A 24,434-nucleotide genomic window follows, 5' to 3' on the forward strand; every position below is an offset into this window, starting at 1 on the left:
GAGAGCCAGATCGTCTCATGTACCTGGAACTTTAAAGGGCACCAGGGGGCCCTCTTTGTCATCCTCTTCCTCTCCTTCCTCGTCATTCTCATTGTTCTCGTTGTCCTCATTTTCATTCTCCGTCTCATTCTCCAGCCGCTGAAGTCTGCACCTCCCGTTCACACCCTGCTCGACTCCGCCCATCCCATTCTCTAGGCCCCGCCTCCCTTGCGCCCTGGCTGCAGACTCAGAGTCACCATTCGTGATGCGATTGACTCGAGTCTCCGTGGTGTTGATCAGTCTTTGTCTCTGGAACATTAAAACAATCATTTGGACACTTTGCATTGCTCTCGTGAATTATTTTGTCATTATGCATAAAATACAAAACAGGAAAATATTTCTCTGAGGTAGAAATAAATATTCTTTCCAACTGTGGTTGTTTCCTTTGGATTTAAGCTGAAACTTCAGTCTGCAGCAGACAGGTGTCTGAGATATCCAAAAGACAATTAGCATTCATTCCACGTCTTATTTCATCTTCTGCTAAACCCAGACCCAATTATTTGGTTTGTATTTATGCTAAGACTCTGGATTTGGGCAATTTTTCAGGCTAACTTTAGTTGACAAATTTATATTTCTCCTAAGTATGTGAGGAGCATCTGAAACCACACATCCAAGAATAGTTCAGTGTGTAAGTACCTCATTGATCAGCATCCGAGAGGCCATGGTGAGCCGGGTTCTCGGGGAGAAATGACTGGTGATCATGATCCTCATGCCGGCCTCAGAGAAAGACAGCTGGTGGGGGTAGGCAGACAGCAACTCATCCACCATCAGCACAGACGGCGTGCAGTGGAAGTTCGCTAAAAAATAAAAAACAGAAAAATACGTTTGAGCCGATAAAACATTAAATATAAAATCTCGCTGGATTGGAAAATCTTAGCTGTTGTTTGTAAAACACACAGTATGGAGGCACAGTGAAGTACAAGCCTGGAGTCATATCTGCACAGACAGCAAGTTGCATCATTGCCTCAACCCAACCCCCCAAAAATTAATTCATTAATTAATTATATCTCTCCATCCACTGATTTTCTCTGGCTTATCCAAGTCCAGGTCAACCATCCAAGCAGAAATGCCCAGACATCCCTCTCTGCAGCCCCCTTTTCCAAGTCTTCTAGGAGATAATGAGACATTCCTAAACTGAGAAACATAATCTCCCCATGGTCTCCTGGGTCTCCACCAATGCTTCCTCATGGTTTATAATGACTGGAACACCTCGCCCAGGGGGCATAGTTCAATAAAGCCAAGGGAAGTACATCATTGGCAAAAAAGTAGAGATGACATTCTGAGACCACCAAACCCATAAAAGTCTTAAAAGTTATGAAGAGAATCTTGGACAAAGGGCAGGAACAAGCCTGACTTATTGCTGCTAATGCAGATTAAGCTCTCTTGTACAGGGGCTGAATGTTGGGAAGTATGGTGGTCAAATTCCTTTTCCAAGTCCATAAAGCACATGTAGGCTGGTTGGTGAAACTCCCACACACCCTCAAATATCTCCAAGAGAATAAAGAGCTGGTCGACTCCATCACCAGGATGAAAACAGCATTGTTTCTTCTGAATGCAGGATTCGACTTCCCTCACCAGTGCCCTGAAAGTCTATGCCAGGTCTATGTCTACAGCTGAGGAGTGTGATCCCTCTACTGTTGGAACACCACCAGTTTTGTCGAGGGCACTGTCCCTGACGTCATTGCAAAGCTGCAGAGATACGTCCACGAGAACGGCATCAAAATCCTTAAGGAGCCTCGAGATAAACGCAAAACCAAAGATCAGATCAGGTCCAACCTAACCTGGAAAAAATGCAGGTTCTGCACATGAATATGAATCAATAGCTATTATAAAATCATGCCGATATAAAATCATGCTCATTGGGTGGGAAAAGGGGGAAAATTACTGTCCAGGAAGACATTTTGTGAGCATTTCCTTGAAACTGTTTTGCCCAGTAACAAGTGAGGAGGGCGACTGTTTCTCACTGGGGCAGCATTCAGAGTATCAGGTGCAAAACGAGCTGACAGAGCAGGCTGTGCCAGCATCTTGCAGTCCTCTCTTCTGTTGTTCTCAAGCTGTAACTTATTTTTGAGGGCAGAGAGAAAGCTGCAGACGGCAAACAAAACGGCTGACTCTTTGACATTCCTAGCATCCAAAGCAACTCTCAAGCTCTTAAAGAGACACGCCGGGAAGGCTACTGGGTTGCTTATTTGGTTGGAGAAGGTAAATGAATTCAGTTTACCAGTTTATTCAAACTTCTCTGCAAACGTCTTTACGCTGGCTTGTTTCCTGGATGGAAAGAAGCTCGGTGTTCAAACAGAGGGTCATAATCACCGAATACAAAATCTTAGAGTCTGCACAAGTAGTCCTTTGGTACTGTCCTCACCCTTTGCCTGCTTAACACAGAGCAGAATCAAAATAGAAGGAAAGTGCTCCTGCGGCTTTTATATTTATGCAAATTTCAGTGTGCAGAGATGAACAACTGCAACCCACTGAGACACTTTAGAGGACAAGCAGAAGAGGCTCTGATACCTTTTTTAAGCAGGACTGCAGTGGCGTCACACGTGACGTCCTCCAGATCAGTGCTTCCCGTGAGCCCATTGGCCAGATTCACCGAGCCTTTCTTTCGACGGTCGAAGTAGCGATGGGCCCGGCCGTTGAACCTGGCAGTAACAAACGATGACAGACTCAGTAAATCACTGCAACCAGCTGTTTAACTCTCTGAAGCTGACACTCACTTCATGATGAGGATGTAGACCGCATACATCAGGATCAGGACAAGAGATTCCCACCTGCACACAAACACAAGCAAAAGGTTTCACAGTCACTCTTTCCATTTCAAAAGCTCAGTCATATATATTTAGAGTTTTATGGTAAATGTCAATACGCACCAGCACACCTGCTCATCGTAGATGAACTAAAGATGCAAAGACAAAGAGGACACAAGGGGGTCATTAGGTGGAGGAAGTACGTGGGAGTTTAATTAAATCCTGCAGTTCAGCATCTCTGCCGCTAGGGGGCAGACCCAGCTAAGAGCTCAAATCTACAAAAGGGTCCAAATTAAAGATTGTTGTGTTACAGCCAAAATAGTAAACAATGCCAAAAGAAACAAATGGAATATGACACTGACAAATACAAATATAATACATTTAAAAGTTATGTAAAAAGTTGAAATATCATACACCACGGGGCTAAAATTTATGAAGGATAGAAAAGCACTGAAAAAAAGTTCTTTGCAGTAGCTGTACTCTGGTTTATTAACAGTAAACATTTAATATGTACAACCCTTAGACTGATTTTATGAAGTTTTATAAAGATGTCCTGTAAATATAAAATTATAACTATTTAAAAGTATAATAATAAGTTATTGGATCATTAATATGAGGATGTGGAGCAGGGCGTTATTATTCTACAGCTTCAGCTACTCAGTTACAGTTTTATGTAACTGATGTTAGTTACATATCAGTTGTTAAACCATTTCTGCACCGATAACTAAAAAATATGAATTTTGTTTTCATGCTTTTTATGCAAGGTTCTGCATCTGTGCAGAACAGCTCAGTTCAGTTATTTGTAAATGAATATGCAAACCTGCATTTAAGGGACATGATGTGTGACATCACAGTCTCTCTGGTTTCTGTTTATTGGCCAATCACTGAGCAGGCTTTGGTTGCATGCAGGTAAAGAGTCCTTCGGGAGAGTCACAGTTGCTGGAAACCATCGGCTAATCCAATGTATAATTTAATATCAATAGCTTTTTAATAACTAATCTGTAGTCACGAATATCATCCAGTAAGACTCTTTCACAGCGTCGACACACAAAGCTGTTTGTAAAGTGTGCATAATGATTATTTCATGCAAACAGAACACATGCAAACATGTTTAAACGAAATACTGCGATCTCTAGAAGTTCTCTGATGACTCTGCAATAGTCGGCCTCATCACTGATGGGGACGACAAGGAGTACAGAGGTCTGACCCAAGACTTTGTGGACTGGTGCCAGCTGAACTACCTCCAGATCAACGCCAGTAAAACCAAGGAGCTGGTGGTAGACTTCCGCAGGCACAAGCATTCTCCACTGCAACCACTGAACATCCAAGGTATGGACATTGAGGCTGTGGACAGCTACAGGTACCTTGGTGTTCATCTGAACAACAGACTGGACTGGACTCATAACTCAGACGCCCTCTACAGGAAAGGGCAGAGCAGGCTGTACCTGCTGCGGAGACTCAGGTCGTTTGGGGTGGAGGGCCCACTCCTGAAGACCTTCTATGACTCTGTTGTGGCTTCTGCTATCTTTTATGGCGTGGTCTGCTGGGGCGGCAGCATCTCTGCTGGGGACAGGAAGAGACTGAACAGGGTGATCCGAAGGGCCAGCTCTGTTCTAGGATGCCCTCTGGACCCAGTGGAGGTGGTGAGTGACAGGAGAACGGCGGCTAAGCTGTCATCCCTGATGGACAACATCTCCCACCCCATGCAGCAGACTGTGACAGCACTGAGCAGCTCCTTCAGTGGGAGACTGCGGCACCCACGGTGTGGGACGGAGAGATTTCGCAGGTCTTTCCTCCCCACTGCTGTCAGACTCCATAATAAAGACTTTAACTGATCAAGCACACACATCCATACATATGCAATAATACTAAGTGCAATAATCCTTTCTGTCATCGTTGTATTTTTACTCAGTTGTATATAGTATTTGTATTTGTATTCTATTTTTATCTTATTGTATATTTATTTTATTGTATTCTACTGTATATAGTATTTTATTCTATTCTGTACAGTTGTGTACTGTATTTATTCTTATTGTATTCTAATTTTTGCCTCATAACTTTTGCACTGTCCACTTCCTGCTGTGACAAAACAAATTTCCCACGTGTGGGACTAATAAAGGTTATCTTATCTTATTATTGGTCTTCTTCTTACTATTAATTGTTTTTTTTATTTTTTGTCATTATTTACAGATTTTTTGTTTGTTTGCATTTTGATGAGATCATTTAAATCCCTACAAAAATCCCAAAGGAGCCTCTACGGGCTGTAAGCTTGATTTCATTAGCAATCATGCCCTCCTCCCTCTGCTTAGATTAATAAAGGTTTATTTGCATCAGGTCTGAAAAGCTGTCGTAGGAGAGTTATGGTCTCTTAAGACATCACGTGGCCTAAATGCATTTTAGATGCATGGCCTCTGAAGCCACATCAGTCCTGGAGAAACTGCCTCCAACAGCACCGTCTATGCTACTCAAAGATGGCAAAGTAAAACTGTATAACAACATTAATTCGGTAACATAGGTAATTGTAATAGTAATCACAGATTAGCTTAAAAAATGCAATGTCTGCTGTGAGTTTCTCGCCCTGGTCTGAGAGCTCAGCGGTGTTTAAACATCTTTTTTGTGTTGGTGCTTCTTGTTGGACAGAAACACTCATGTCGCACCTTTTCTTTCTTTTTCTTTGATCCACATTCTGTGTCTCAGGTGAAACAACATTCGCCTCCTCGGTTACTGCAGACCAAGCCTTGTTTTTTGTTTTAAAAAGAAAACCGTCCCACCTGAGGACACCCATCTACTTTCCTCCTGTTTTGGTTTCTTTGCTCAGTTTATTTTTTCGTTAGAAATAAAAATATCTAAAAAGCAAATTGTTCAGATTAGCTAATATAAACATGTTGGACAGGAAGAAACAAAGAGGCCCATTCCCTTTAAACGTGAGAGACACTCCAGTTTATTCTACTGTACAGGAAACATAAGTCAGCCACTGGTTTCCCACATTAACATGCAAGTGTTATTTCATTGCTGTAGTTCATTGAGGTAAGGCTAATTTAGTTTTCAACATATCATCATACTTCGAATAACTAATATTGTTTTGTATAATCTTTAAAGTAACAAATAGATGCAATGGAGTCAAAAGATCAATATTTCCCCACAAAAAGTTGCACAAAAGTTGACTTGAAACTATGCAGTACTTGAGTAAGCATACATCCTACCACTCCATTGCCTTTGTGCATTGCATTGTGGGAGAGAAACCTACACTTAAAGCTACACTGCTGAGGTAGAAAGTGCAAATGTGTAGTGACTGTAAAGCTGCTAACTATGACCTGCCCTGTAAATTGGCTCAGTAAGTGACTGCATGAGTGCCTCTTCCTGCACTTACTCCACACTTGATCATGTGAACTGTGCATCTACACGTGACTCTGCAGTATAAGCTCTTACCGCAATGAGGGCAGTGACAGAAAACGTGTAATAAATCGAATCTCGGAGTAGAGCCCAGTGAGACAGCTTCACCGCCTGTGAGGGGAAAAAAGGAAAACTGAGAGATAAGCACACTGAAAGTATCCCGCATCAGTTTCTGCTCTCGTACAGAAACACTCAGCCTTCTGACATCATTACCATACTGATGTAAACACAGGAGGTCTTAAGTTAACCTTTTGAATCACAGCCACTGAAAAAGGCAATTGCAGGTTAGCATCCTACATAGAAAAAGAGCCGCTGTGTTTACCGACTTTATGTAATCAGATATAACGCAGGGGCCCACGATGCCGTGACTAACGCTGTAACACGCTCCCACACAGCGCTCACTGTATATATAAGTGGAGGGTCAGGGGGTCACATCTTGAATGTGCCACTCCCAGCTGTGGAATCGTAAAGTTGGATCCCAACAAAATGTTTGCTTTTACTGGGTTTGACTTTGTAGAAGGAACCTGCTACAAACATCTAGCTAAAGGTAAGCAGCGGCGAGGTGCACTGGGTGGAACCGAAGATGATTTCACTGCCCCCTCCGAGCCCCCTCCGAGCTCCATCCCAGTGCCTGTCTTTCCCCCTCATTATCCAAGTATGATTACATAATCCACAATCTGGGATTGCATCACTGTTTGGAGTCCAGCACATATATTTTTCAGAGCAGAGAGCTTATCCTTGTACTTTGCTCATTTCCATGTCCCAGGCATGTCAGATAGCATCAGAGAGAGGCTGCTCTACGTGATGCTATCTCTGTATCTCATGTAAAATACACAAAACCAGTGAGGTAAAGTAGAAAAAAGATACAAACAGCCTCTTGTAATCACACTGACATGATGTTTTAAATGTGTCTGAGCAAGGCAGGGAATTAAAAGAAACAAACAAAAATACAAAAGCTCCAGAAAAGAATCAAATATAAAACACAAGCGTGATTCCTGATTTGTTCGTTTTCATCATGTTTATCTCCTGACATTACAGCGTTTTAATATTTACTTTGAAATGATGCAGAATATGTATAAAAATGAACTCCCCGCTAAGCGTGCCACAGCTAACATCTGTGACATTAAAGCTCAAACGAACAGCGTGCACTCCTCGCATAAACATGAATTCACCCTCTACCACTCTGTGGTTGCTCGGTATTTAAAGGTGACATTAGGCCGCCGGTTGCGCGCTGTGAAAATGCCACCGGGTCAGCAGAGAGCTCAGCCAGTGTAACGCTGCTATGACATCATACCTGGCCGGCGAAGAAGCCACACACGCCGATGATGCAGAGGATGTTGAAGACGGCTGAGCCCACGATGGTCCCGACGCCGACGTCGCCACGGGTGATAAAAACTCCTGCAGGGAGAGTGAGCCAACACGCGCACACACACACACACACACACACACACACACACACACACACACACACACACACACACACACACACACGATGAGGTCCACCGAGAGCAGAGCACACGTAGCATCTGCAGTGGTGACAAACAGATGTCACACAACTGTCAAAGTACTTGACTCAAACACACGTGCCAGCAGAGGGGTGCGTGTCCCAGCGCTGCACTTTATGTTAACGACAGAGAGAAAGCATCACTGTGGACCTGTTATACTTTCCCTTACTCTCTGACGGTGATACATTTCAAATTCTAATTCTTTTGAGCCAAAAGCCAAAGCTTCACAGTGCTACAAACACTCGGATTCATACGTTTTTCCTGCTCTATCTATTTGTATCTGTACAGAGAGGGGATGTCAGCCATTTAGAAGAAAGCAGGTTTAAAACAGAGGAGCTAAGGTTAACCTGAACACTGCACCAAGGCCCAATAACAGATAAATAAGGATTATTTCAAACTGTGAATCAAGCAAAGCTACTCTAGTAGAGTCTTAGAGTAAAACTATAAAGCTGGAAATGAGCTGAATATGTCACCTTGAACTTAAACAAAATAAAGCATGTTAAACACATTTGGCACATTTACATATTTATAACATATTTATAACTTATTGCAGCTAAATTTAACAGTACCCTTCACCCACCAGTAACACTGTATTTGCCATTAAGTGATTCTGAATATTTAAAGCCATGTTCACTGCATGTGTCTTGGGATAAAAGCATTCAAAGCCATGGCTGCTGCCTGCCTAAAGCAGCACTGCAGCTCCAGCTGTCAGAGTTAGAGCAGAGGATGTAGACTGATGGAGGGATGGGCGTAGAAATGTTGTACCTATGATGGATGTGAAGAGCTCCGGAGCCGAGCTGCCAGCGGCCATAAAGGTTGCACCTGCGACGTCCTCGCTGAGATTGAGACGCTGAGAAGGAACAGATCGGAAGATTAAGAAAATTTCAACAGGGAAAAAGGTGCAGTTTCAAAATCCAGACAAGACTGAAGGATTTTAGAAAAATTTTGGGAGAATAAATAAATGTAACTAATTTGGGCTAATGAGTAAATACACAGAGTCTGGTTGTTTATTTCTCAATCAAATACAGAAAAAAGGGTCTCTGCTACTGGCAAAAGAAAACATGTTTTTACAAAAAAGAGTCTAAAAAACAGAAAAATATTCCTGTTTGGCGAACATGACGATTCATATTCAAAGAGTGAGTCGGATATTCTGCTATTTTTATGCTGGCGAAGTACATTAAAGTCTTAAAACAGAGAAAGAAAACTCCTTATCAGGATAAAAACTAGCATAAACAACTTTCTTTCTTTCTTCTGCGAGGACAAAGACAGTATCAGTGCTGATGAGTTCCTTTTTCTGGGAGATGGGAAAAGCACTTAATAAAAATGAAATAGAGTTCAAATGTGTTTGTCAAAGCAAATACGCCAGCAATAAACATCCAGCTCTGAATATCAGTATCTGTGGTTCATCTGAAACTGTAACTCTTTAAATTTCTTGACTCTTCAACATAAGTTCCCCAGCTGAGTGACTATATTTTGAAAATCTTGATTAATACCTCACATAACTTCTCCAGGGAGGGGACGAAGTAGTCATCGCAGACGACGGCCAGAGCGCAAAACATGTATATGGTCTGTGAAGAGACAGAAAGAGCCTTAAACATTACAGTGAAGGAGAAACACTGTGCTTTATGTGATTTGATCTATTTAAACTGGACAGCAACAAGAGATGTTGTTATTCTGCATCAAACAAATTCCAGAATGGTACAAGAAAGAATACCTTTCTGCTTAAATTTATATGTAAATTACCCTAAAAATAAGTCACAGATCTCGGCCCATGACAATTCAGTGGAGTCCATTAACAGATCGGACATTAAACATTCAGGAAACACATACAGCAGGCCCACATGCTTAACTTTTTAAAACAGGGAAGTTAGTTTTCTCTCCTGAAGCATGCTGGCATAAAAAAAAAATTCCAGGTCTGGAAGTTTGCAACCAAAACATGACCTCTGACCTTGTAAATGTAACCGAGCTGTTTGATGCTTAGTAAAGACGCTGGATTTGTGATTCCTTCTAAGCTTTTACTGTGTAGCTGAGCAGACATTACATGCAAACAGCTTGACTCTGGGGGCAAAGACTGGGCCGTTAGACATTTTTCTTACTGCGTACATGCACTGTGCACTCTATGAACAGCTATGAGAAACCCCCATTATTCAACAATAGTAGTCAGCCAAAGCTAATATAGTTATTTATAGACATGCTTAAATTCAGCCTAATTCTAAAACCAAGAGGAAATCAGAAATTATTTTTTTAATTGTTTTTTTAAAAAGATTTTTATGGTTATTCTGCTCTTTTCAACTATAATTTATTTGTCTCTCCTTTATGGTACCAGCAATATCTTAGTCACTGCAAAAGAGACTAAAGTGCAAACATATGGATTTAATCAGTGAGTAGTAATCTGCATAATATATAATCTATTTCTATAACATAGTAAATCTACAAAGGGAACTTAAGTATTATGCAGATGGACTGGATAGCCAACCAATCACAGCAGATGGCCCCGCCCCTCCCTGAGCCTGGTTCTGCTGGAGGTTTCTTCCTGTTAAAAGGGAGTTTTTCCTTCCCACTGTCGCCAAAGTGCTGCTCACAGGGAGTCATATGATTGTTGGGTTTTTCTCTGTATCTATTATTGTACGATCTACTGTACAATATAAAGACACTTGAGGCGACTGTTGTTGTGATTTGGCGCTGTATAAATAAAACTGAATTGAACTGAAAAAATAGAACTCAGCTTATAATGAATAATAGTTAATAAAAATAAATCAAACCTGTATCCACAATAAGTTTCAGATTATTGCAACAATAAAATACGAGTTCATCATCTGCAAATAGATTAAAAATACCTTAAGAAGAGTCACCATAAGAAGAAATGTACATAATAGACCGAATACTGAATACTGCCAGCTTTACACATGAAAACATGTTTGAATAACACAGAAAAAATATTTGACAAAAAAAGCTGAAAAACGTTAAATTAAACCCTAAACATAAAAATTCCATTACAAACACACAGATCACATCATCTTAAAAAGAATAAACCCAAAACTCTGAACATGAATTCTTGTTGATCACGTGCAGCATACGTTACATCAGTGATCTGGATTAAAAGGCAGCCTGTGACACTGAAAACTGTCATATTAGATGTTACATCAACTTCTCTGGCATCACATAATAGATCCAACACAAAGAAATGGAGACGGGGTGGAGATCAAAGACAGGTGGCGATGATCAAAAGCACTAGTGATGACAGAGTGACTGCTAATGTGTGAACAAAGGAGAAACGCTCTCACACACTGCAATAACAAAACCTTTACAGTTAGACCGACGCGGGAGTGATCACGCTCTTCGTGCCCGGAGATCAGTCACATTTCACCGAGCAACCACAAACTCAACTTCCTGATTCTGACAGCAGGTGAGAGCGAGCACGTTATGTGTTTGAGTGCCAAAAGCAAAAGGTCAGAGGTCACATGTAATCCTGCTAACTGGGTTTAACACAGATTTAGAGCTGAGGTAGAGAGTGGGAGAAAGCGTCTTCAGCCACAGAGACGTATGCTGACTGCACACTTGTTTCTATGTGTGCACGTGTGAATTGAGTCGAGGAAGTCCTTCAGTCCGAGCTTGTGTTTGTGTTTTTTCGGAGAAGTGATGATCCCAGCGCTAACGAGCTGTGCGGGACTGGAGAGTGAGTCAGCAGCACAGCTGCTGGGAGAGAAGTTGGGAGCAAGATACTGCGATTAAAAAAACAAAAAAAAATTTAAACTGAAGCATGAACAAAGCATGCTTCCATTTTTAAAAACCACAAATACTCATGGTCAATTATAGCTTTCCCAGTTCAGCTTCACTTATGGCTGCATCACACGGAAATGTGAGGGAAAAGACAGCAGTGTTTAAATCTGCATCCCTCTGTGGTCAACCTGAGTCGCAGGATGGCCTGGAATAAAATTTAACTTCAGCATTTACAAGCACTGTGCAGAGAGTATCTGCACAGAGGAGCAGCTGCATGTTTTCCAAAATGTCACAATTTGAGCTTCATGCTCAATATTTCATATTTTTAAACAGGTAAATGGTTAATGAAGGAGATCGCAGGGCGTTTCACAAAGTCACAAGCACAGGAAAATCCGAGCTTTTAAAGTTTCTACTGAAGAAAATATCAAAGTGAATCACAGCCAACGACTAAGGCGAGTTTAAGGCCTTTGAGTTTGTTTGTCCAGCATCTATGATCACTCGTGACTTCAGGAGAGATCCATGTGTAGCTTGTAATTTCTGGGCTGAAAAACATATTTAATCTTTTTCGAAACTGTAACCACGTCTATTTTACACCCAGTCTAAGTGTAACAATCTAGAGACAAATCTTTTTCTCTATAACCTCTATAAACTGCGCCATTTTCATGCCCGTGATGTGGAGAAACAGAAACAAGCACTGGCATCTTGGATCTCTGATCATTCAATGGAGAAAGCTCAACAAATGCGTTTTGGGTAAACTTTGAAGAGTCTTATTCCCATGTGACCGGTGACTCCTCAGAACAAGTTAAAAGGTCTCCTTTTACCTAGAATTTGGCATCAGGCTCATCTTCTAGCTGTGATTCCTTTCATAAAAGTCATTTTCTAATATATTGATTTTAAGTTTCGAGTTGATCTGCTGCTTTTTTCAACAGAACGTAATGAATTCAAAGACTAATAATAATAAAGTCAAAGACTGAACCAAGAAAAAAAAAAAGCAAACAGCTTGGACTGAGTTTTGTGACCAAATGAGAGACGTGGATTTGTGGTTGTAAAACTGACTCACTTGGTTTAAGGCCAACATTAGAAGAGACTGCCCAGCTTTGGAGAGCTAAACTTTTGCCTCTAATTGTTTTTTGAAGGACTCGTTGTCAATGCCAAACAGGGCAAATGTGGACTTTTTGTCACGTGTCTTTACAAATACGTTGCAAACGGAAACAAGAGCATCTTTGTATACTCAGCTCACAGACTCTTCTAGATCCAAATAAACTTCTGGGTTTAAGTGCTCGACGGGTTCCTGTAGGATGTTGAGAGGATATCCAAGGCTTGGTGAAAGGCCAAGTTGAGATCAAGTCTGGAAAAACCTCGTAAACTCACCTTGAGTTAGGACTATTTACTATTCCCAGGCTCGGCAAAGTAATCCATCCGAAAACTTCCTGGAAACCCATTTTGTCCCACTTTGGGTAAGTCAAATGCATAAATTGCATGTCATACTTCAGACACACACAATCACAGTCTGAACATTTCTTATTTTGTTTTAAAGGCAGCCTGTTACAGCAGCGTTTTATTCTCAGCTGCAGGGCACGATTGTCCTCCCGCTGTACACAGAAAAAAGCACAATGACATCAGCTATGAAAGGACACTGAACATTATTTTAAAGGTTAAAAAAATAGATGGAGCTTATATTCACCTGCTATTTTGCACTGATTTCTAAACACCCAAGCATCCCAGTAAAGGTTCTGCAGCAGCTCAGAGGGTGGCTGCAAAGTGAGACACGGCAAACGCTTCATTGTTTAGTCCTGCGGAGATGCTGCAGGAGCTTCCATTATGATGAAACCCCTCAGAGACCATCAGCAGAATGCAACATGGATCATCGCGTGCTCAAACATTCTGCATGCTTTGTCGCTCACGCCACAGCGATGAAAGAAAGGCCCCATCATAGTTTGGGCCTCGCATGGTGACCTCTGCTGGGTCCCACTGCAAAGGCTGTGTGTTTGTTGAATTGCCGGATGGGAAAAGACTCGGCTGGCACTGAGCTGCAGCTCAGTCTGGAATACTGTAATCCAAACACCAAAGATATTTCCAATTGCTTTGATTTATATTTGGTGGCATGGCTCTTTTCTGGGAGGAGAACCGGGGACAGAGATGGTTGCAAATCAGCTTGCAAAGGTGCATCTGCAACTGTGAGCAGGCTAAAGCAGCTTAAACTGTGGGCCTTATATGAGAGTTTGCAGTCAGATGTGTAGAAGCCATCAGCTGATATGAGATTGACTTTGAACTAACCCTGAGTTAGTTTATTAGCATGGCAAAGTTACACCAGTGGTTAGCACTTCTGCCTCAGTTTGAGGAGTTGGTGGAAATGTGGAAAAGGAGAGATGTTCTTTATATTTTCAATCAAATTTAGATGTAAATGGGTGTTTTTCTTCTTTTTAGCTTGAATTTTTTTAAACCTCAGCATTTTCAGGCAGTATCGGTTAGACAAAGACTTTAACTGAACAAACACACACATCCACACATGTGCAATAACACTAAGTGCAATAATCCTTTCTGGCATCGTTGTATTTTTACTCAGTTGTATATAGCATTCGTATTCTATTTTTATCTTATTGTATATTTTTATTCTATTTTATTCTACTGTATATAGTATATTATTTTATTCTATTCTGTACAGTTGTGTACTGTATTTATTCTTATTGTATTCTAATTTTTGCGTCATAACTTTTGCACTGTCCACTTCCTGCTGTGACAAAACAAATTTCCCACGTGTGGGACTAATAAAGGTTATCTTATCTTATCTTATCTTATCTTACAAATGGTAGAGCCGTCCTTTCAGTGGGTTTTCAGCATCGCCATTATTTAACCCACTGGGCTGTGATGGGCGGCAGGTCTTCTAAAACAATGTGCATTTTGTTTCCATGTGTTCATGAAAATGAAGGCTTTGGATGCACAAACCATCTGGGAATTTTTGGATGAGTAAGTAAAATCTCAAACGTGGATACAGGGGAACGGATGCAGAGCTGTGTTGGTGAAGGCAAACTTACACACAGGACATGCAAGGCCACGGCTCCTTCTGTCCTCTCTTTGTTCGTGAACAGGTCCGTAGGGAACTCGTGCAGAGCTGCAAGAGACAGAAAGCCAGGATCAGGACACTTCATACAGTAACGCTCAGTGGGTTTTATCAGAGGATGCTGCACAGAACACGTTTCCAATGCTCTGCAGAAGCTTAAACTCGGTCCCTTCCAGAGAGTTACTTAAACTTAAACCAAGCATGCGACGACCGTCAAACGGTGTCCTCCCAGGCACTGCGTACGAGTACCCTTCCTCAGAGAGAAGAGTGAAATGGAAAACAGTAGGAGGACGAAGAGAGGGCAAAGAGGAGAGAGCATCGTAAAAATAGAGCACGGGATATTTAAGGTACAGCAAGTGGGATGGAGAGCAAAGAAGAGAGAAAGGGTGATGGGAGTTTAACCACAGTGTTTCAGCTTGAGAATGTGAGTACAACGGAGGATCAGCTGTGTGTGAGCACAAGGAAAAGACAGAGAGAACATAAAGGAGGGGGTTTGGCCTTAAAAGGTGGCAGGGGTTATTCCACTGCCTCTCTGTGGCTTCCTCACTGACTCTCTGAGTGACAGGCACTCGGGTGCCGGCGAGAGTCGAGGAAGCTCTCCTTCTCGCCCCTTAAGCTAACATGTGTTACATATTTCGGAGATAACAGGGGAAGGTTGGACAGCTATCAGGCACAGATTTGGGCTATCAAGTGCTAAGCCACGAGAAATCACAAAACATCAGAAATATTTTACTGATTAGCTTCAAAGAGTCAAGTAAAAAAGCACAGTCCTGTATTTTCATGAGATTTTATTCATGTTTGGTTTTGAATCCCAGAGACCGCATTACATTCCAGCATATGATGATAATATAATAATGGAGAAAATGTACAAATTAGTGCATAAAAAAATCACGAGAATGTTTCAACTACTTGTGATTGGCTGGTTTGCAACAGCTTTGGAATAATAACAGCCAATGTATATTTTATTTATATTGTCTCTGTATTTATATATGTGTGTGTGTGTGTGTGTGTGTGTGTGTGTGTGTGTGTGTGTGTGTGTGTGTGTGTGTGTGTGTGTATATATATAATATTCTGTAACTCTGTAACTTCTGTCGGTGCTGTGCTTTTTTGGAAATCGAATTTCCCAGAGGAACCCACCCGAGGGATTAATAAAGTTCTGTCTTATCTTATCTTATCTTATCTTATCTTATCTTATCTTAACAGGCTGTTTTGGATTGATGTGTGGGTAACTGTAACAGACGTCAGAAATCCTGACAGTATGATTTCAGCCAGTGTTTAAATAAATCCAACAGGACATCAGATGCTTGTGTTAAAACTGGAAAATGCAAAAGTATCCCACAGCAAGCCTGTATATGGAAGAGGATTAGGGCCACTGGGAAAAAAGAATTCTGACTTTAATCTCATAATTCTGACTTTTTTCAGAATTATGAGAATTATGAGATTAAAGTCAGAATTCTGGCTTTTTTCTCAGAATTCTGACTTTTTTCTCAGAATTCTGACTTTTTTCTCAAAATTATGAGATTAAAGTCAGAATTCTGACTTTTTCCCAGTGGCCCTAATCCTCTTCCGTATGTATATGATCATCTCTGTTATGTGAAATACCTTACAGGGAGTGATCAGCTCAAAGTGTTACCATACAGGGAAACCCTCCTCCAACCTGGGATTTCCACCCCTCGCCAAACCTGCAGCCCCCTCCACACACACACACACACACACACACACACACACACACACACACACACACACACACACACACACACACACACGCCTCTTTTCTCTGGCTGAGGCTCCGTACACATCCTGGATCCTGATCCGCTCACTCACTCCCTGCTCCCGTTGGCCCACTTCATTCCTGCGTTATTCAGTAAACCTTTGAAACCAGTCAACGGCTGTGTGAGTCTGCTCACTGATCCCAGTAATCCCAGTAAGACAACACTAGAAGGTAGCCGCGATGGTGGGCACATATAACTTTCAGTGATAAATGTCTCAACAGCTTAAAGCTGACATACACCATCAAAGTGCTGCAGAACAGCGCTGGTTAGCAGGGCTGTCATCTGTTTACTTTGCCATCTGCTATCTTAGTGGCCGGCGCTACTGTAAGTACCAGCTCTGAGCACATTAATAACATAATAATACTACATTTAACCAGGCAGTACTTCTGGCACAGACTAGCAAGAGGAGTAATATTTAAATGTCTAGTCGACTACTCGCGTATAGACTTCTGCCTCCTTAAAATTAAATGCATTAAGGGGTCCAGCTCTACCAGACCAATATGGCGACTGTCATGAGGCGTTGTTAAAACGAACAGCAGTAACAGGTGTAGCATCTAAGTCTAACTGTCCATGTTTACAGAGTAAGCAGCTCGAACAGAGTGGGATGCCCTCTGCATCACTGACAGGCTAAAGGTGAAAGAATGAACAAACATGAGAGTCCAGCGTGGTGAGTAGTTTTCTCTTCCTCTTATATGACGCGTTATTTCAGTGCAAAATCGTTCATGTTCATGTTGTAGAGAAGAAATAAGAGCGGGTAGAATAATAAGCGCTTGTTCCCCTGTTTGTTGACCTGATTGTATCCACAGTATATCTGTGGCCACCAGTCCTCGCCTGCACTATGTTCCACTGCCACGACTTCTAAAGTCGAACACAATGCAGAGCTGCCTGTAAAAAGCTACAGAGGCTGCAGAGCAGCAGAGCAGACAGCCATCTCACAGCGACAGCTGGATGTGTTTAATATTTACTATTACAAGCCGGTGTCGGCGAGCTCCAACTCAATCCAGCCGAAAATGCCAGGCGAGTATGTGAGGGGAAACAACAAGCAGCTCTTATGACAGGAATCAGGCTGGAAACGCAGAAGAACAAGAAGTCAACACTTCTGCCTGAATTCAAACTTTCTCAAATGAAAAACAGAAATAGTTCATTATGAAACAATTGAAGACAAAATGCTGAAATAATCTATCAAAAACGATTTCTCCTGAAGCATCGGGGGATAAAAGCCAAACAGCTAATTGTTTTTCCAAGAAGCACGAAGCTCAGTTTCCCACGAGAGGTAATAAGTACACGTGCGGATGTGATGCAGAACCACACACTCCCACAAGGAACCCGCTGAACCTCCATGTAAACAAGGTGTTTTATAAAACATCAGCACTGAAAGGTTCCACTTCACAGCACCCGGCTCTCTCCAAACCTCAAACACATGCTCGCCACGATACGCCGCTATATGAACGTGCTGCTCGCCAAACCCACCTCCACCCTCGAAAAACTGCGGCTGTCACTGTGATGATCCTGATTTCCTCACTGCATTGTGAGACTTGGATAAGTGGAAGGGTGCTGCATCTTTTTTCTAGAATTTCAGAAAGAAAACAAAAAAGTGAAGAATAAGGAATGAAAAACAGATCAGGATTTCACACAAGTATGGTGATCTATAGCCGCAACCCAGGTGCAAGAGCTTTTCATTAGTTCTCATCATTTAATAGGAAAGCAGTTTTATTTAAGATCCTGTATAATAATGTGAAGTTTTTCTTTTACAGGTCACCACAAACTCAAACGTTTACATTTTTTCCTCTTGCCTGTTGTCATGTTTATCCTGTCGTGCTTTTCAGGCAATTTCAAAGTAATATACAATTCCTTTTAGAGCTGGGAGCTTGCACTCCCCCAAATCTCTGCCACGAATATGAAAAGTTTGAGGTTGAAATGACCCACTGTTACGTCCCCACATAAAAGCTAGGCGATGAGGGTGGGGGACAGTAACAGTTGGATCCGGGTGAAATGAAAAGAACGCCAGGCAGAGGTATTTAACACACCAGCCACAAAGCAAGGAAATAAACCTTGAGTATCTTTTAAAAAGCAAAGCAACAGTAAGTAAAGGGCAGCACGACTTTGTGGACTGAAATGATCAGAAAGTGGTTCAAATCAAACGTCAAAGTTGGAAACTTCTAAGGTGAACGGTGCTCTACACGAGCAGTTGGGACAATGGTCACGCCAGCGGCGGCGGCGAGAGTCGTGGCTGCAGAGGTACCTGCAGCACGTGCACTCACTCTCATCTGTCGGGGCCCTCGTTCTCGGACCTCGGCTTTTGAGTTTTTGGATTTCAAATTGTGTTTATCATTAAATATTTTTGTCTTTGTGTATTCCTCTGTAGTTTTAGTCTTTAGTTCTAGTTCCAGGTACTATTTCCATTAGAGTTCATTACATCCCTCACGTTTTTCCTTCAGTCTTTCCCCATGTTAAAGTTATTTCCGTGTCAGTTTTCCTTTTTAGTTATCGTTACTTACTTCCTGTTTTACTTTGTCAGTTGTTTGTCTTCTGTGTCCTGTTAAAAGGGAGTTTTTCCTTCCCACTGTCGCCAAAGTGCTTGCTGATAGGGGGTCATATGATTGTTGGGGTTTATTTGTATATATTATTGTAGGGTCTTTACCTTATAATATAAAGCGTCTTGAGGCAACTGTTGTGATTTGGCGCTGTATAAATAAAATTGAATTGAACTGAACTGCCTCCCCTGTGATTGTATTGATTGTGTGCACCTGTGTCTCATTCCTCCCAGCTGTATCCAGTCCCCATTAGCCCTCAGTGTGCATGTAAATGCAATCCTGGCGTTCCTTTGCAGTGTCTGTATCTGTTATCATCCATTTGTACTCTTTGTTACTTGGACTTTTTATCAGCTGAAATAAAGGCTTGCCTTTTGTTTTGTTCATTCACTTTTTCATATGTTGTTTTTTTCGTCTTTGGGTCCTCAATCCTGTATGAGCAATGTTCTCTCGTTTGGTGTTTTGATGATGGTTGTGGGGAGAAAAGTGTGGGGCCAAAAATCTCCCACAGCTGTTTAATTTGGTTGAGATTTGATGACTAAGAAGGTAATGATGTATGCAGTCACATGCTCATCACTCGTGACCACAGATGGGGCAGCTATCATCTTGGAAGAGTCCAATTAGGGCAGAAATTACTCAAGACAGCTTCCCATTGGAGCAGCTTCGCATTTACTTGCAGTGACCATTCCCTCTAAAGCAGGGGTGGGGAACTCCAGACCTCAAGGGCTGGTGTCCTGCAGGTTTTAGATATCACCCTGGGTCAACTCACAATCAAATGATTAGTTCATTACCAGACACGTTAAGGAGGTCGTTTAGCCATTTAAATCAGCTGTTTTTATCAAGGACACGTCTAAAACCTGCAGGACACCGGCCCTCGAGGCCTGGAGTTAGCCACTCCTGCTTTAAGCAGAAACAATGGTCCCAAACACGAAAGGAGAATGAGGCTCGTGAATGGTGCTTTACCCAGACTGTCATTTAATAGTTGTCCATCTATCAAAGTTATGACTACAAAGTGTTTAAGATTTCTAAAATGAAATTTGACACGTCAGTGACAACGACACACCTGTTTAATTAAAATCATCACTCGTGCCTGTGAAGTCTGCTTGCCTGAACGCTAACTCCATAGCAACAGTGTGAGTGTCTCGTTGATGTAGAGTGTGGAAACAAATAACAGAGTGCTGGACTTAAGGTGAAGCGAGTCACTCTGCCGCTGCCATGGCTGCTAGGCAGCACGCTTGCCATTAGCAGTGCCATTTGATGTACTCGTTGCAGAAAGCAGGCTGAGGTTCGGTGCATTATGCATGATGTTTGGAGAGTGGAAAGAAATACATGTAATACTGGCATGTGGGGGAATGATGTGGGAAGACGTGAGATGTTACCTCACTCCGTGTTTCTTTAGGGCTTCAGCTGACTACTCGAAAGCGGGAAAAGTGAATTGTACGCATGAGAGGGGAAAAAAAGTGATGGAGGTGGTCAGATAATTAGTGCAGTTGTAAGTGAGGTCACTGGGATGAACCCTTAACAGCTGCTGAGGGTGCTTTGGACTGAACCACCCCTGCTCTCTGTGGTACATTCACACACCGACACACAAGCTGAACACTCGTACGCACCCAAGACACATAGAATCACAGCACACGAGTGCACAGGGACTTTCATTGTTTCCCTTTCTGCAATCATCCCGGTTTTCCTCCTCTTCTTCGTGATGCACAATCAGTGGCAGTCAATGTATCAATCAGCAATCAGGCTTCAGCTTGCTGGGGACACATTCTGCCTCTCCTGCTCCGTGCCTGCCTGCCTGCCTGCCTGCATCATCCCGTGCCAGTCTAATTTCCCAGGCAATTTGGAGGGAACCACTGTGGGCTCTGAATCAATGTAACATGATTCCTCTTTGTTTCCTTGTGCTGGAACTCTGCAGCACCATGGCTTCTCCTTTATAAAACACTGTACATGTTTAGGCACACAAGCATATCACACTGACTGATGCACCGTAGTATATCCATCTTCTCCCTGCACAGACTCTCGTTTGCACTTCCTAGCTTTATTCTGGATCCTCTCTGCTAACAGCAATGACAGCAGAGACTGTCTCCTCTTCAGTTCTTCCTTGTGTAATGCATCATGGTTGTGTCATATATCCATATGTCTCGTAACCCCTTTAAGTAAACAAATATTTGGAAAGCATAATCCCATAAAACTTCATATCATACACAATATCATCAAATATTATGTTTCAAGAAAGAAAATAAAAGGAATGAATAAAGTGCTAATATTTAAGTGTTAAGTGTTTTTACTCTCACACATATTGTAACATGAAACAAATGGACCTTTAAAGTTACCATTAGGAGAGGAGTAGATTCAATCATTATTACTAACATGGAAGCAAAGGCACTGAATTGTTCCTTCATTTTGATGCAAACAATGATGCAGTTAAAGTAAACAACAATTAAAAGCCTATGCCCATCCTGAGTTCCTAATTAAAAGTGGCATTGATTATAATAACATATCAGAGCTGCTGTTTTCTTATATCTTGTATATTTCAGTAACTTATTTACCTGAGTGTTTAACCGGCCAAATGCAAAGACTGTACATGAAAGACGTACAAAGCCTGTACCAACTGTACTCCAATAGAACATTCACTACAGCCCCGCCCATGCAGCAGTATATTAATGACTAACCTCGTATTGTGGATGGATTATCTCAGTTGTTCTCCTGACTGAAGTTTGGTCCGTTTACAGTATCCTGCCATGTGATTGCATTTGTCCCTAACCATCGGGAACCCTCATGTTAACTTTTATCGAGTGGAAAAAAACTTTGCGTTCATGCTCCAGCTTCACCAGTTTATGTTATGCTAACATAGCTGTATAGCTAGCCACCACATAGCACATCATTATATACCAGCTAGCCCGACTTCAGTAACCCTACGAACGTCACTGCTGTTTAGTTTTCTGTCTTCATTTATATTGGAAGTGATAACAGAGCTGTACGTTTGAATTTTTCAGAAATCCCTCATCAGAACATGCTATATTATTTAATCTGGAGACTTCCTGCATACCACTAGATGTAGCCCAAGTACCACCAGTGGTACGCGTACCACAGTTTGAAAACCACTGGTCTAGAGGGCAGATATCAGCCCAGCTAGCTATAATCGGACATCTGTCTGTTATACTTGCATGCCGCTGACTCCAGCATCTGTAGCTACTGAGCCTCAAGTGGCCATTACAGGAACTGCAGTTGTTGACATCTCCCTGTTTGCTTCCTTTTTCAGACCCAGAAGTTGCTGCCTGATTCAGTCACATCCAGTTGCTCCATTACACCATCAGCATGAATGCATTTTTTCCTCAGCACACTGTACACTTCAAATCCAAACAAAGTGTTGTTGTGGATGGAATAATGGGAATTTGTGCCTGTTCTTTCTGCAAACAAATGAGTGGGATCATGATAACTTTGTCAACTAAGAAGTCGGTGTAACTTCAATCATGTAGTCAGTTCTAGTTAAATAATCTGCCTTTGCATAACTATCTAAGGTTATGCACTCTTGCCAGGCCAACATGTTAACACAAAAACAGCATTATTTTCTGACCAGTATAAATATGATTTTGTGGTGGTTAGTTGAGATAAGCTGAATGCACGACTAATGTTCAATCAGGTCACAAAGTTTTAAAAGAAACAAAACTGACACAAGCTGATTCTGTGCATCATTACTCTCCGAATATTTTTGGAGCTAGAAGAGATGGTTTAATGTGAAAAACCTGCTGTTAAATTAAGACACGGCTCTTTAAGGAATAATGAAGCCAGCAGCCACTGTAATGGTTGGTACTGAATGCAACCCCTGACCGTGTACAATTCCCAGCAAACATGTTTCAAACCCTGACATTACTTTTCCTGTTAAATTTCTGTCAACATCACGGGGGAAACTGAACCGTAGGTGGACGAATGACGACGTTTGCACAAACAATAGCTGCTTAGCAAGTCCCCTCTTACACAGCAAGGCAGTGTTCATATTACTGCACAAAGCAACTGTATGAGTCTTTGTTTGTAAAATTTGATAATAATTTGATCCTGCGACCACACAATCAGAATATTACTACCAGATATCCATTTTTAGAATATACAAATACTTTCAAGTAATTTACGTTTATGAGATACATGTTTCACTTGTTACATAGCTTCATCTTTTCATCCTGGTATAATATTCCATTATTCTAGTAGATTTTGTTTGCTTCTATAAACAGAGGATATCTTTGCAATAAGCGATATAAAATACAATCTCAGTTTCCAAAACATCTGAATGCTGTTGAAAATGTAAAGCAACACAGAATGCAATGATTTGCAATTCTTATAAACCCATATTTTATTCACATGGTATAGAACGGCTCATTTATAATTTGATGGAAATAAAATGTCTCAAAAAAGCTGGAACGGGGCAACAAATACATCATCAAGATATTCAGAGAATGTGGAGAAATCTCTGTGCACCAGGTACAAGGTTGAAAATGAAGATGCTTGCTATTTTCGGGCCCTTGGGTGGCGCTGCATTAAAAACAGGTTTGATTCTGTCAGGGAAAGCAAGGCTCAGATCCAAGAGTCAAGGTTCCATATCTCAGGGGTTAGAGCACTGCTCTTGTAAACCAGGGGTCGTGAGTTCAAATCTCGCTGGGGCCTGTAAAACATTTAGCAAATTTCCCACTTGTGGGACTAACAAAGATTTATATTATCTTATCTTGAATCACTTCATGCACTCAGGATCACTCCTGCAAAATGTACTGACATAAAAAACATGAAAGCTGCATCCTCTGGACTAAAGAAGAGGCACGATCTGATATCGTCGTGTTGGTGTTGTTCCAGGATCAACATTGCAAGTGACCAATGAGAATGTTGTGACATCATACTTTTGCGACTTCGGGAAAAACCGCCGTAAAACAAAAAACTGCACTTAAGCTGCGAGAAACCACCTCTGTCTGCCGATCAACGGACCCTGACCCTAACCCTTTAATAAACGCTAAGCAGAATTGATATTGTCCTTGCAACATTGGAATTTCATAAATGCACGAATGGCTTGGCGCACCAAAGAATAACGTCACAACAATGTGATTGGTCACTTGCAATGTTGTTCCTGGAACAACATTTACTATGTTGTTCCAGGAACACGACGATATCAGATCATCCAAAAAGAAGAGAGACAACCCAGCTTGTAATCAGCACTCTGGGCGTGGGGATGGGGGTGCATCAGTGCCTTTGGTACTGGCAGCTTGCACATCTGGAAAAGCCTCCCTGCAGTCCAGACCTTTAACCAGCTGACAACATCTGGAGCATCATGAAATGAAAAATACAGCAAAGAAGACCCAGGACTGTTGAGCAGCTAGAATCCTCTATCAGAAAAACAATAAAACAACATTTTCTCAGATGTCTACAGGCTGATGTTAAAAGAAGATGGGATGCTATGTGAACGAATGTTCAGTCAACTCTTGGTTTGAAAGCAGCAGCAGAACTTTGGTCTAAAAAGTGATTTTCAAACTGACCTTTACAAGCTCAGAACACCCTTCTGTGCAGAGAGACACAGACGTCTGCAATCATGTGACTGCTTGGGTCAGGGGTATCTTAATCACCCCTGTGGGTGCGATATCACCCTCTGCAAACATACGGTAGTAATTACGCTGTTTTATACTGAC

The 24,434-nt window shown here is 41.7% G+C and overlaps 1 protein-coding gene across 1 annotated transcript in view; it reads right to left on the bottom strand.

The window, feature by feature from the left end:
• Positions 1–24,434, bottom strand: part of LOC101480231 (sodium/potassium/calcium exchanger 3) — a 59,654-nt gene that overhangs the window by 4,171 nt on the left and 31,049 nt on the right. Inside the window, exons 3-12 of the mRNA XM_004538707.5 lie at positions 14,440–14,516; positions 9,178–9,252; positions 8,450–8,534; positions 7,474–7,577; positions 6,216–6,290; positions 2,910–2,935; positions 2,757–2,810; positions 2,551–2,681; positions 676–836; positions 24–288 (exon numbers count right to left, since the gene is read on the bottom strand). Of these exons, the coding sequence (XP_004538764.1) occupies positions 24–288; positions 676–836; positions 2,551–2,681; positions 2,757–2,810; positions 2,910–2,935; positions 6,216–6,290; positions 7,474–7,577; positions 8,450–8,534; positions 9,178–9,252; positions 14,440–14,516 (1,053 nt within the window). The remainder of the gene's footprint in view (positions 1–23; positions 289–675; positions 837–2,550; positions 2,682–2,756; positions 2,811–2,909; positions 2,936–6,215; positions 6,291–7,473; positions 7,578–8,449; positions 8,535–9,177; positions 9,253–14,439; positions 14,517–24,434) is intronic.

This window comes from Maylandia zebra, linkage group LG6, assembly GCF_041146795.1.
Source record: "Maylandia zebra isolate NMK-2024a linkage group LG6, Mzebra_GT3a, whole genome shotgun sequence".
Classification (NCBI taxonomy): domain Eukaryota; kingdom Metazoa; phylum Chordata; class Actinopteri; order Cichliformes; family Cichlidae; genus Maylandia; species Maylandia zebra.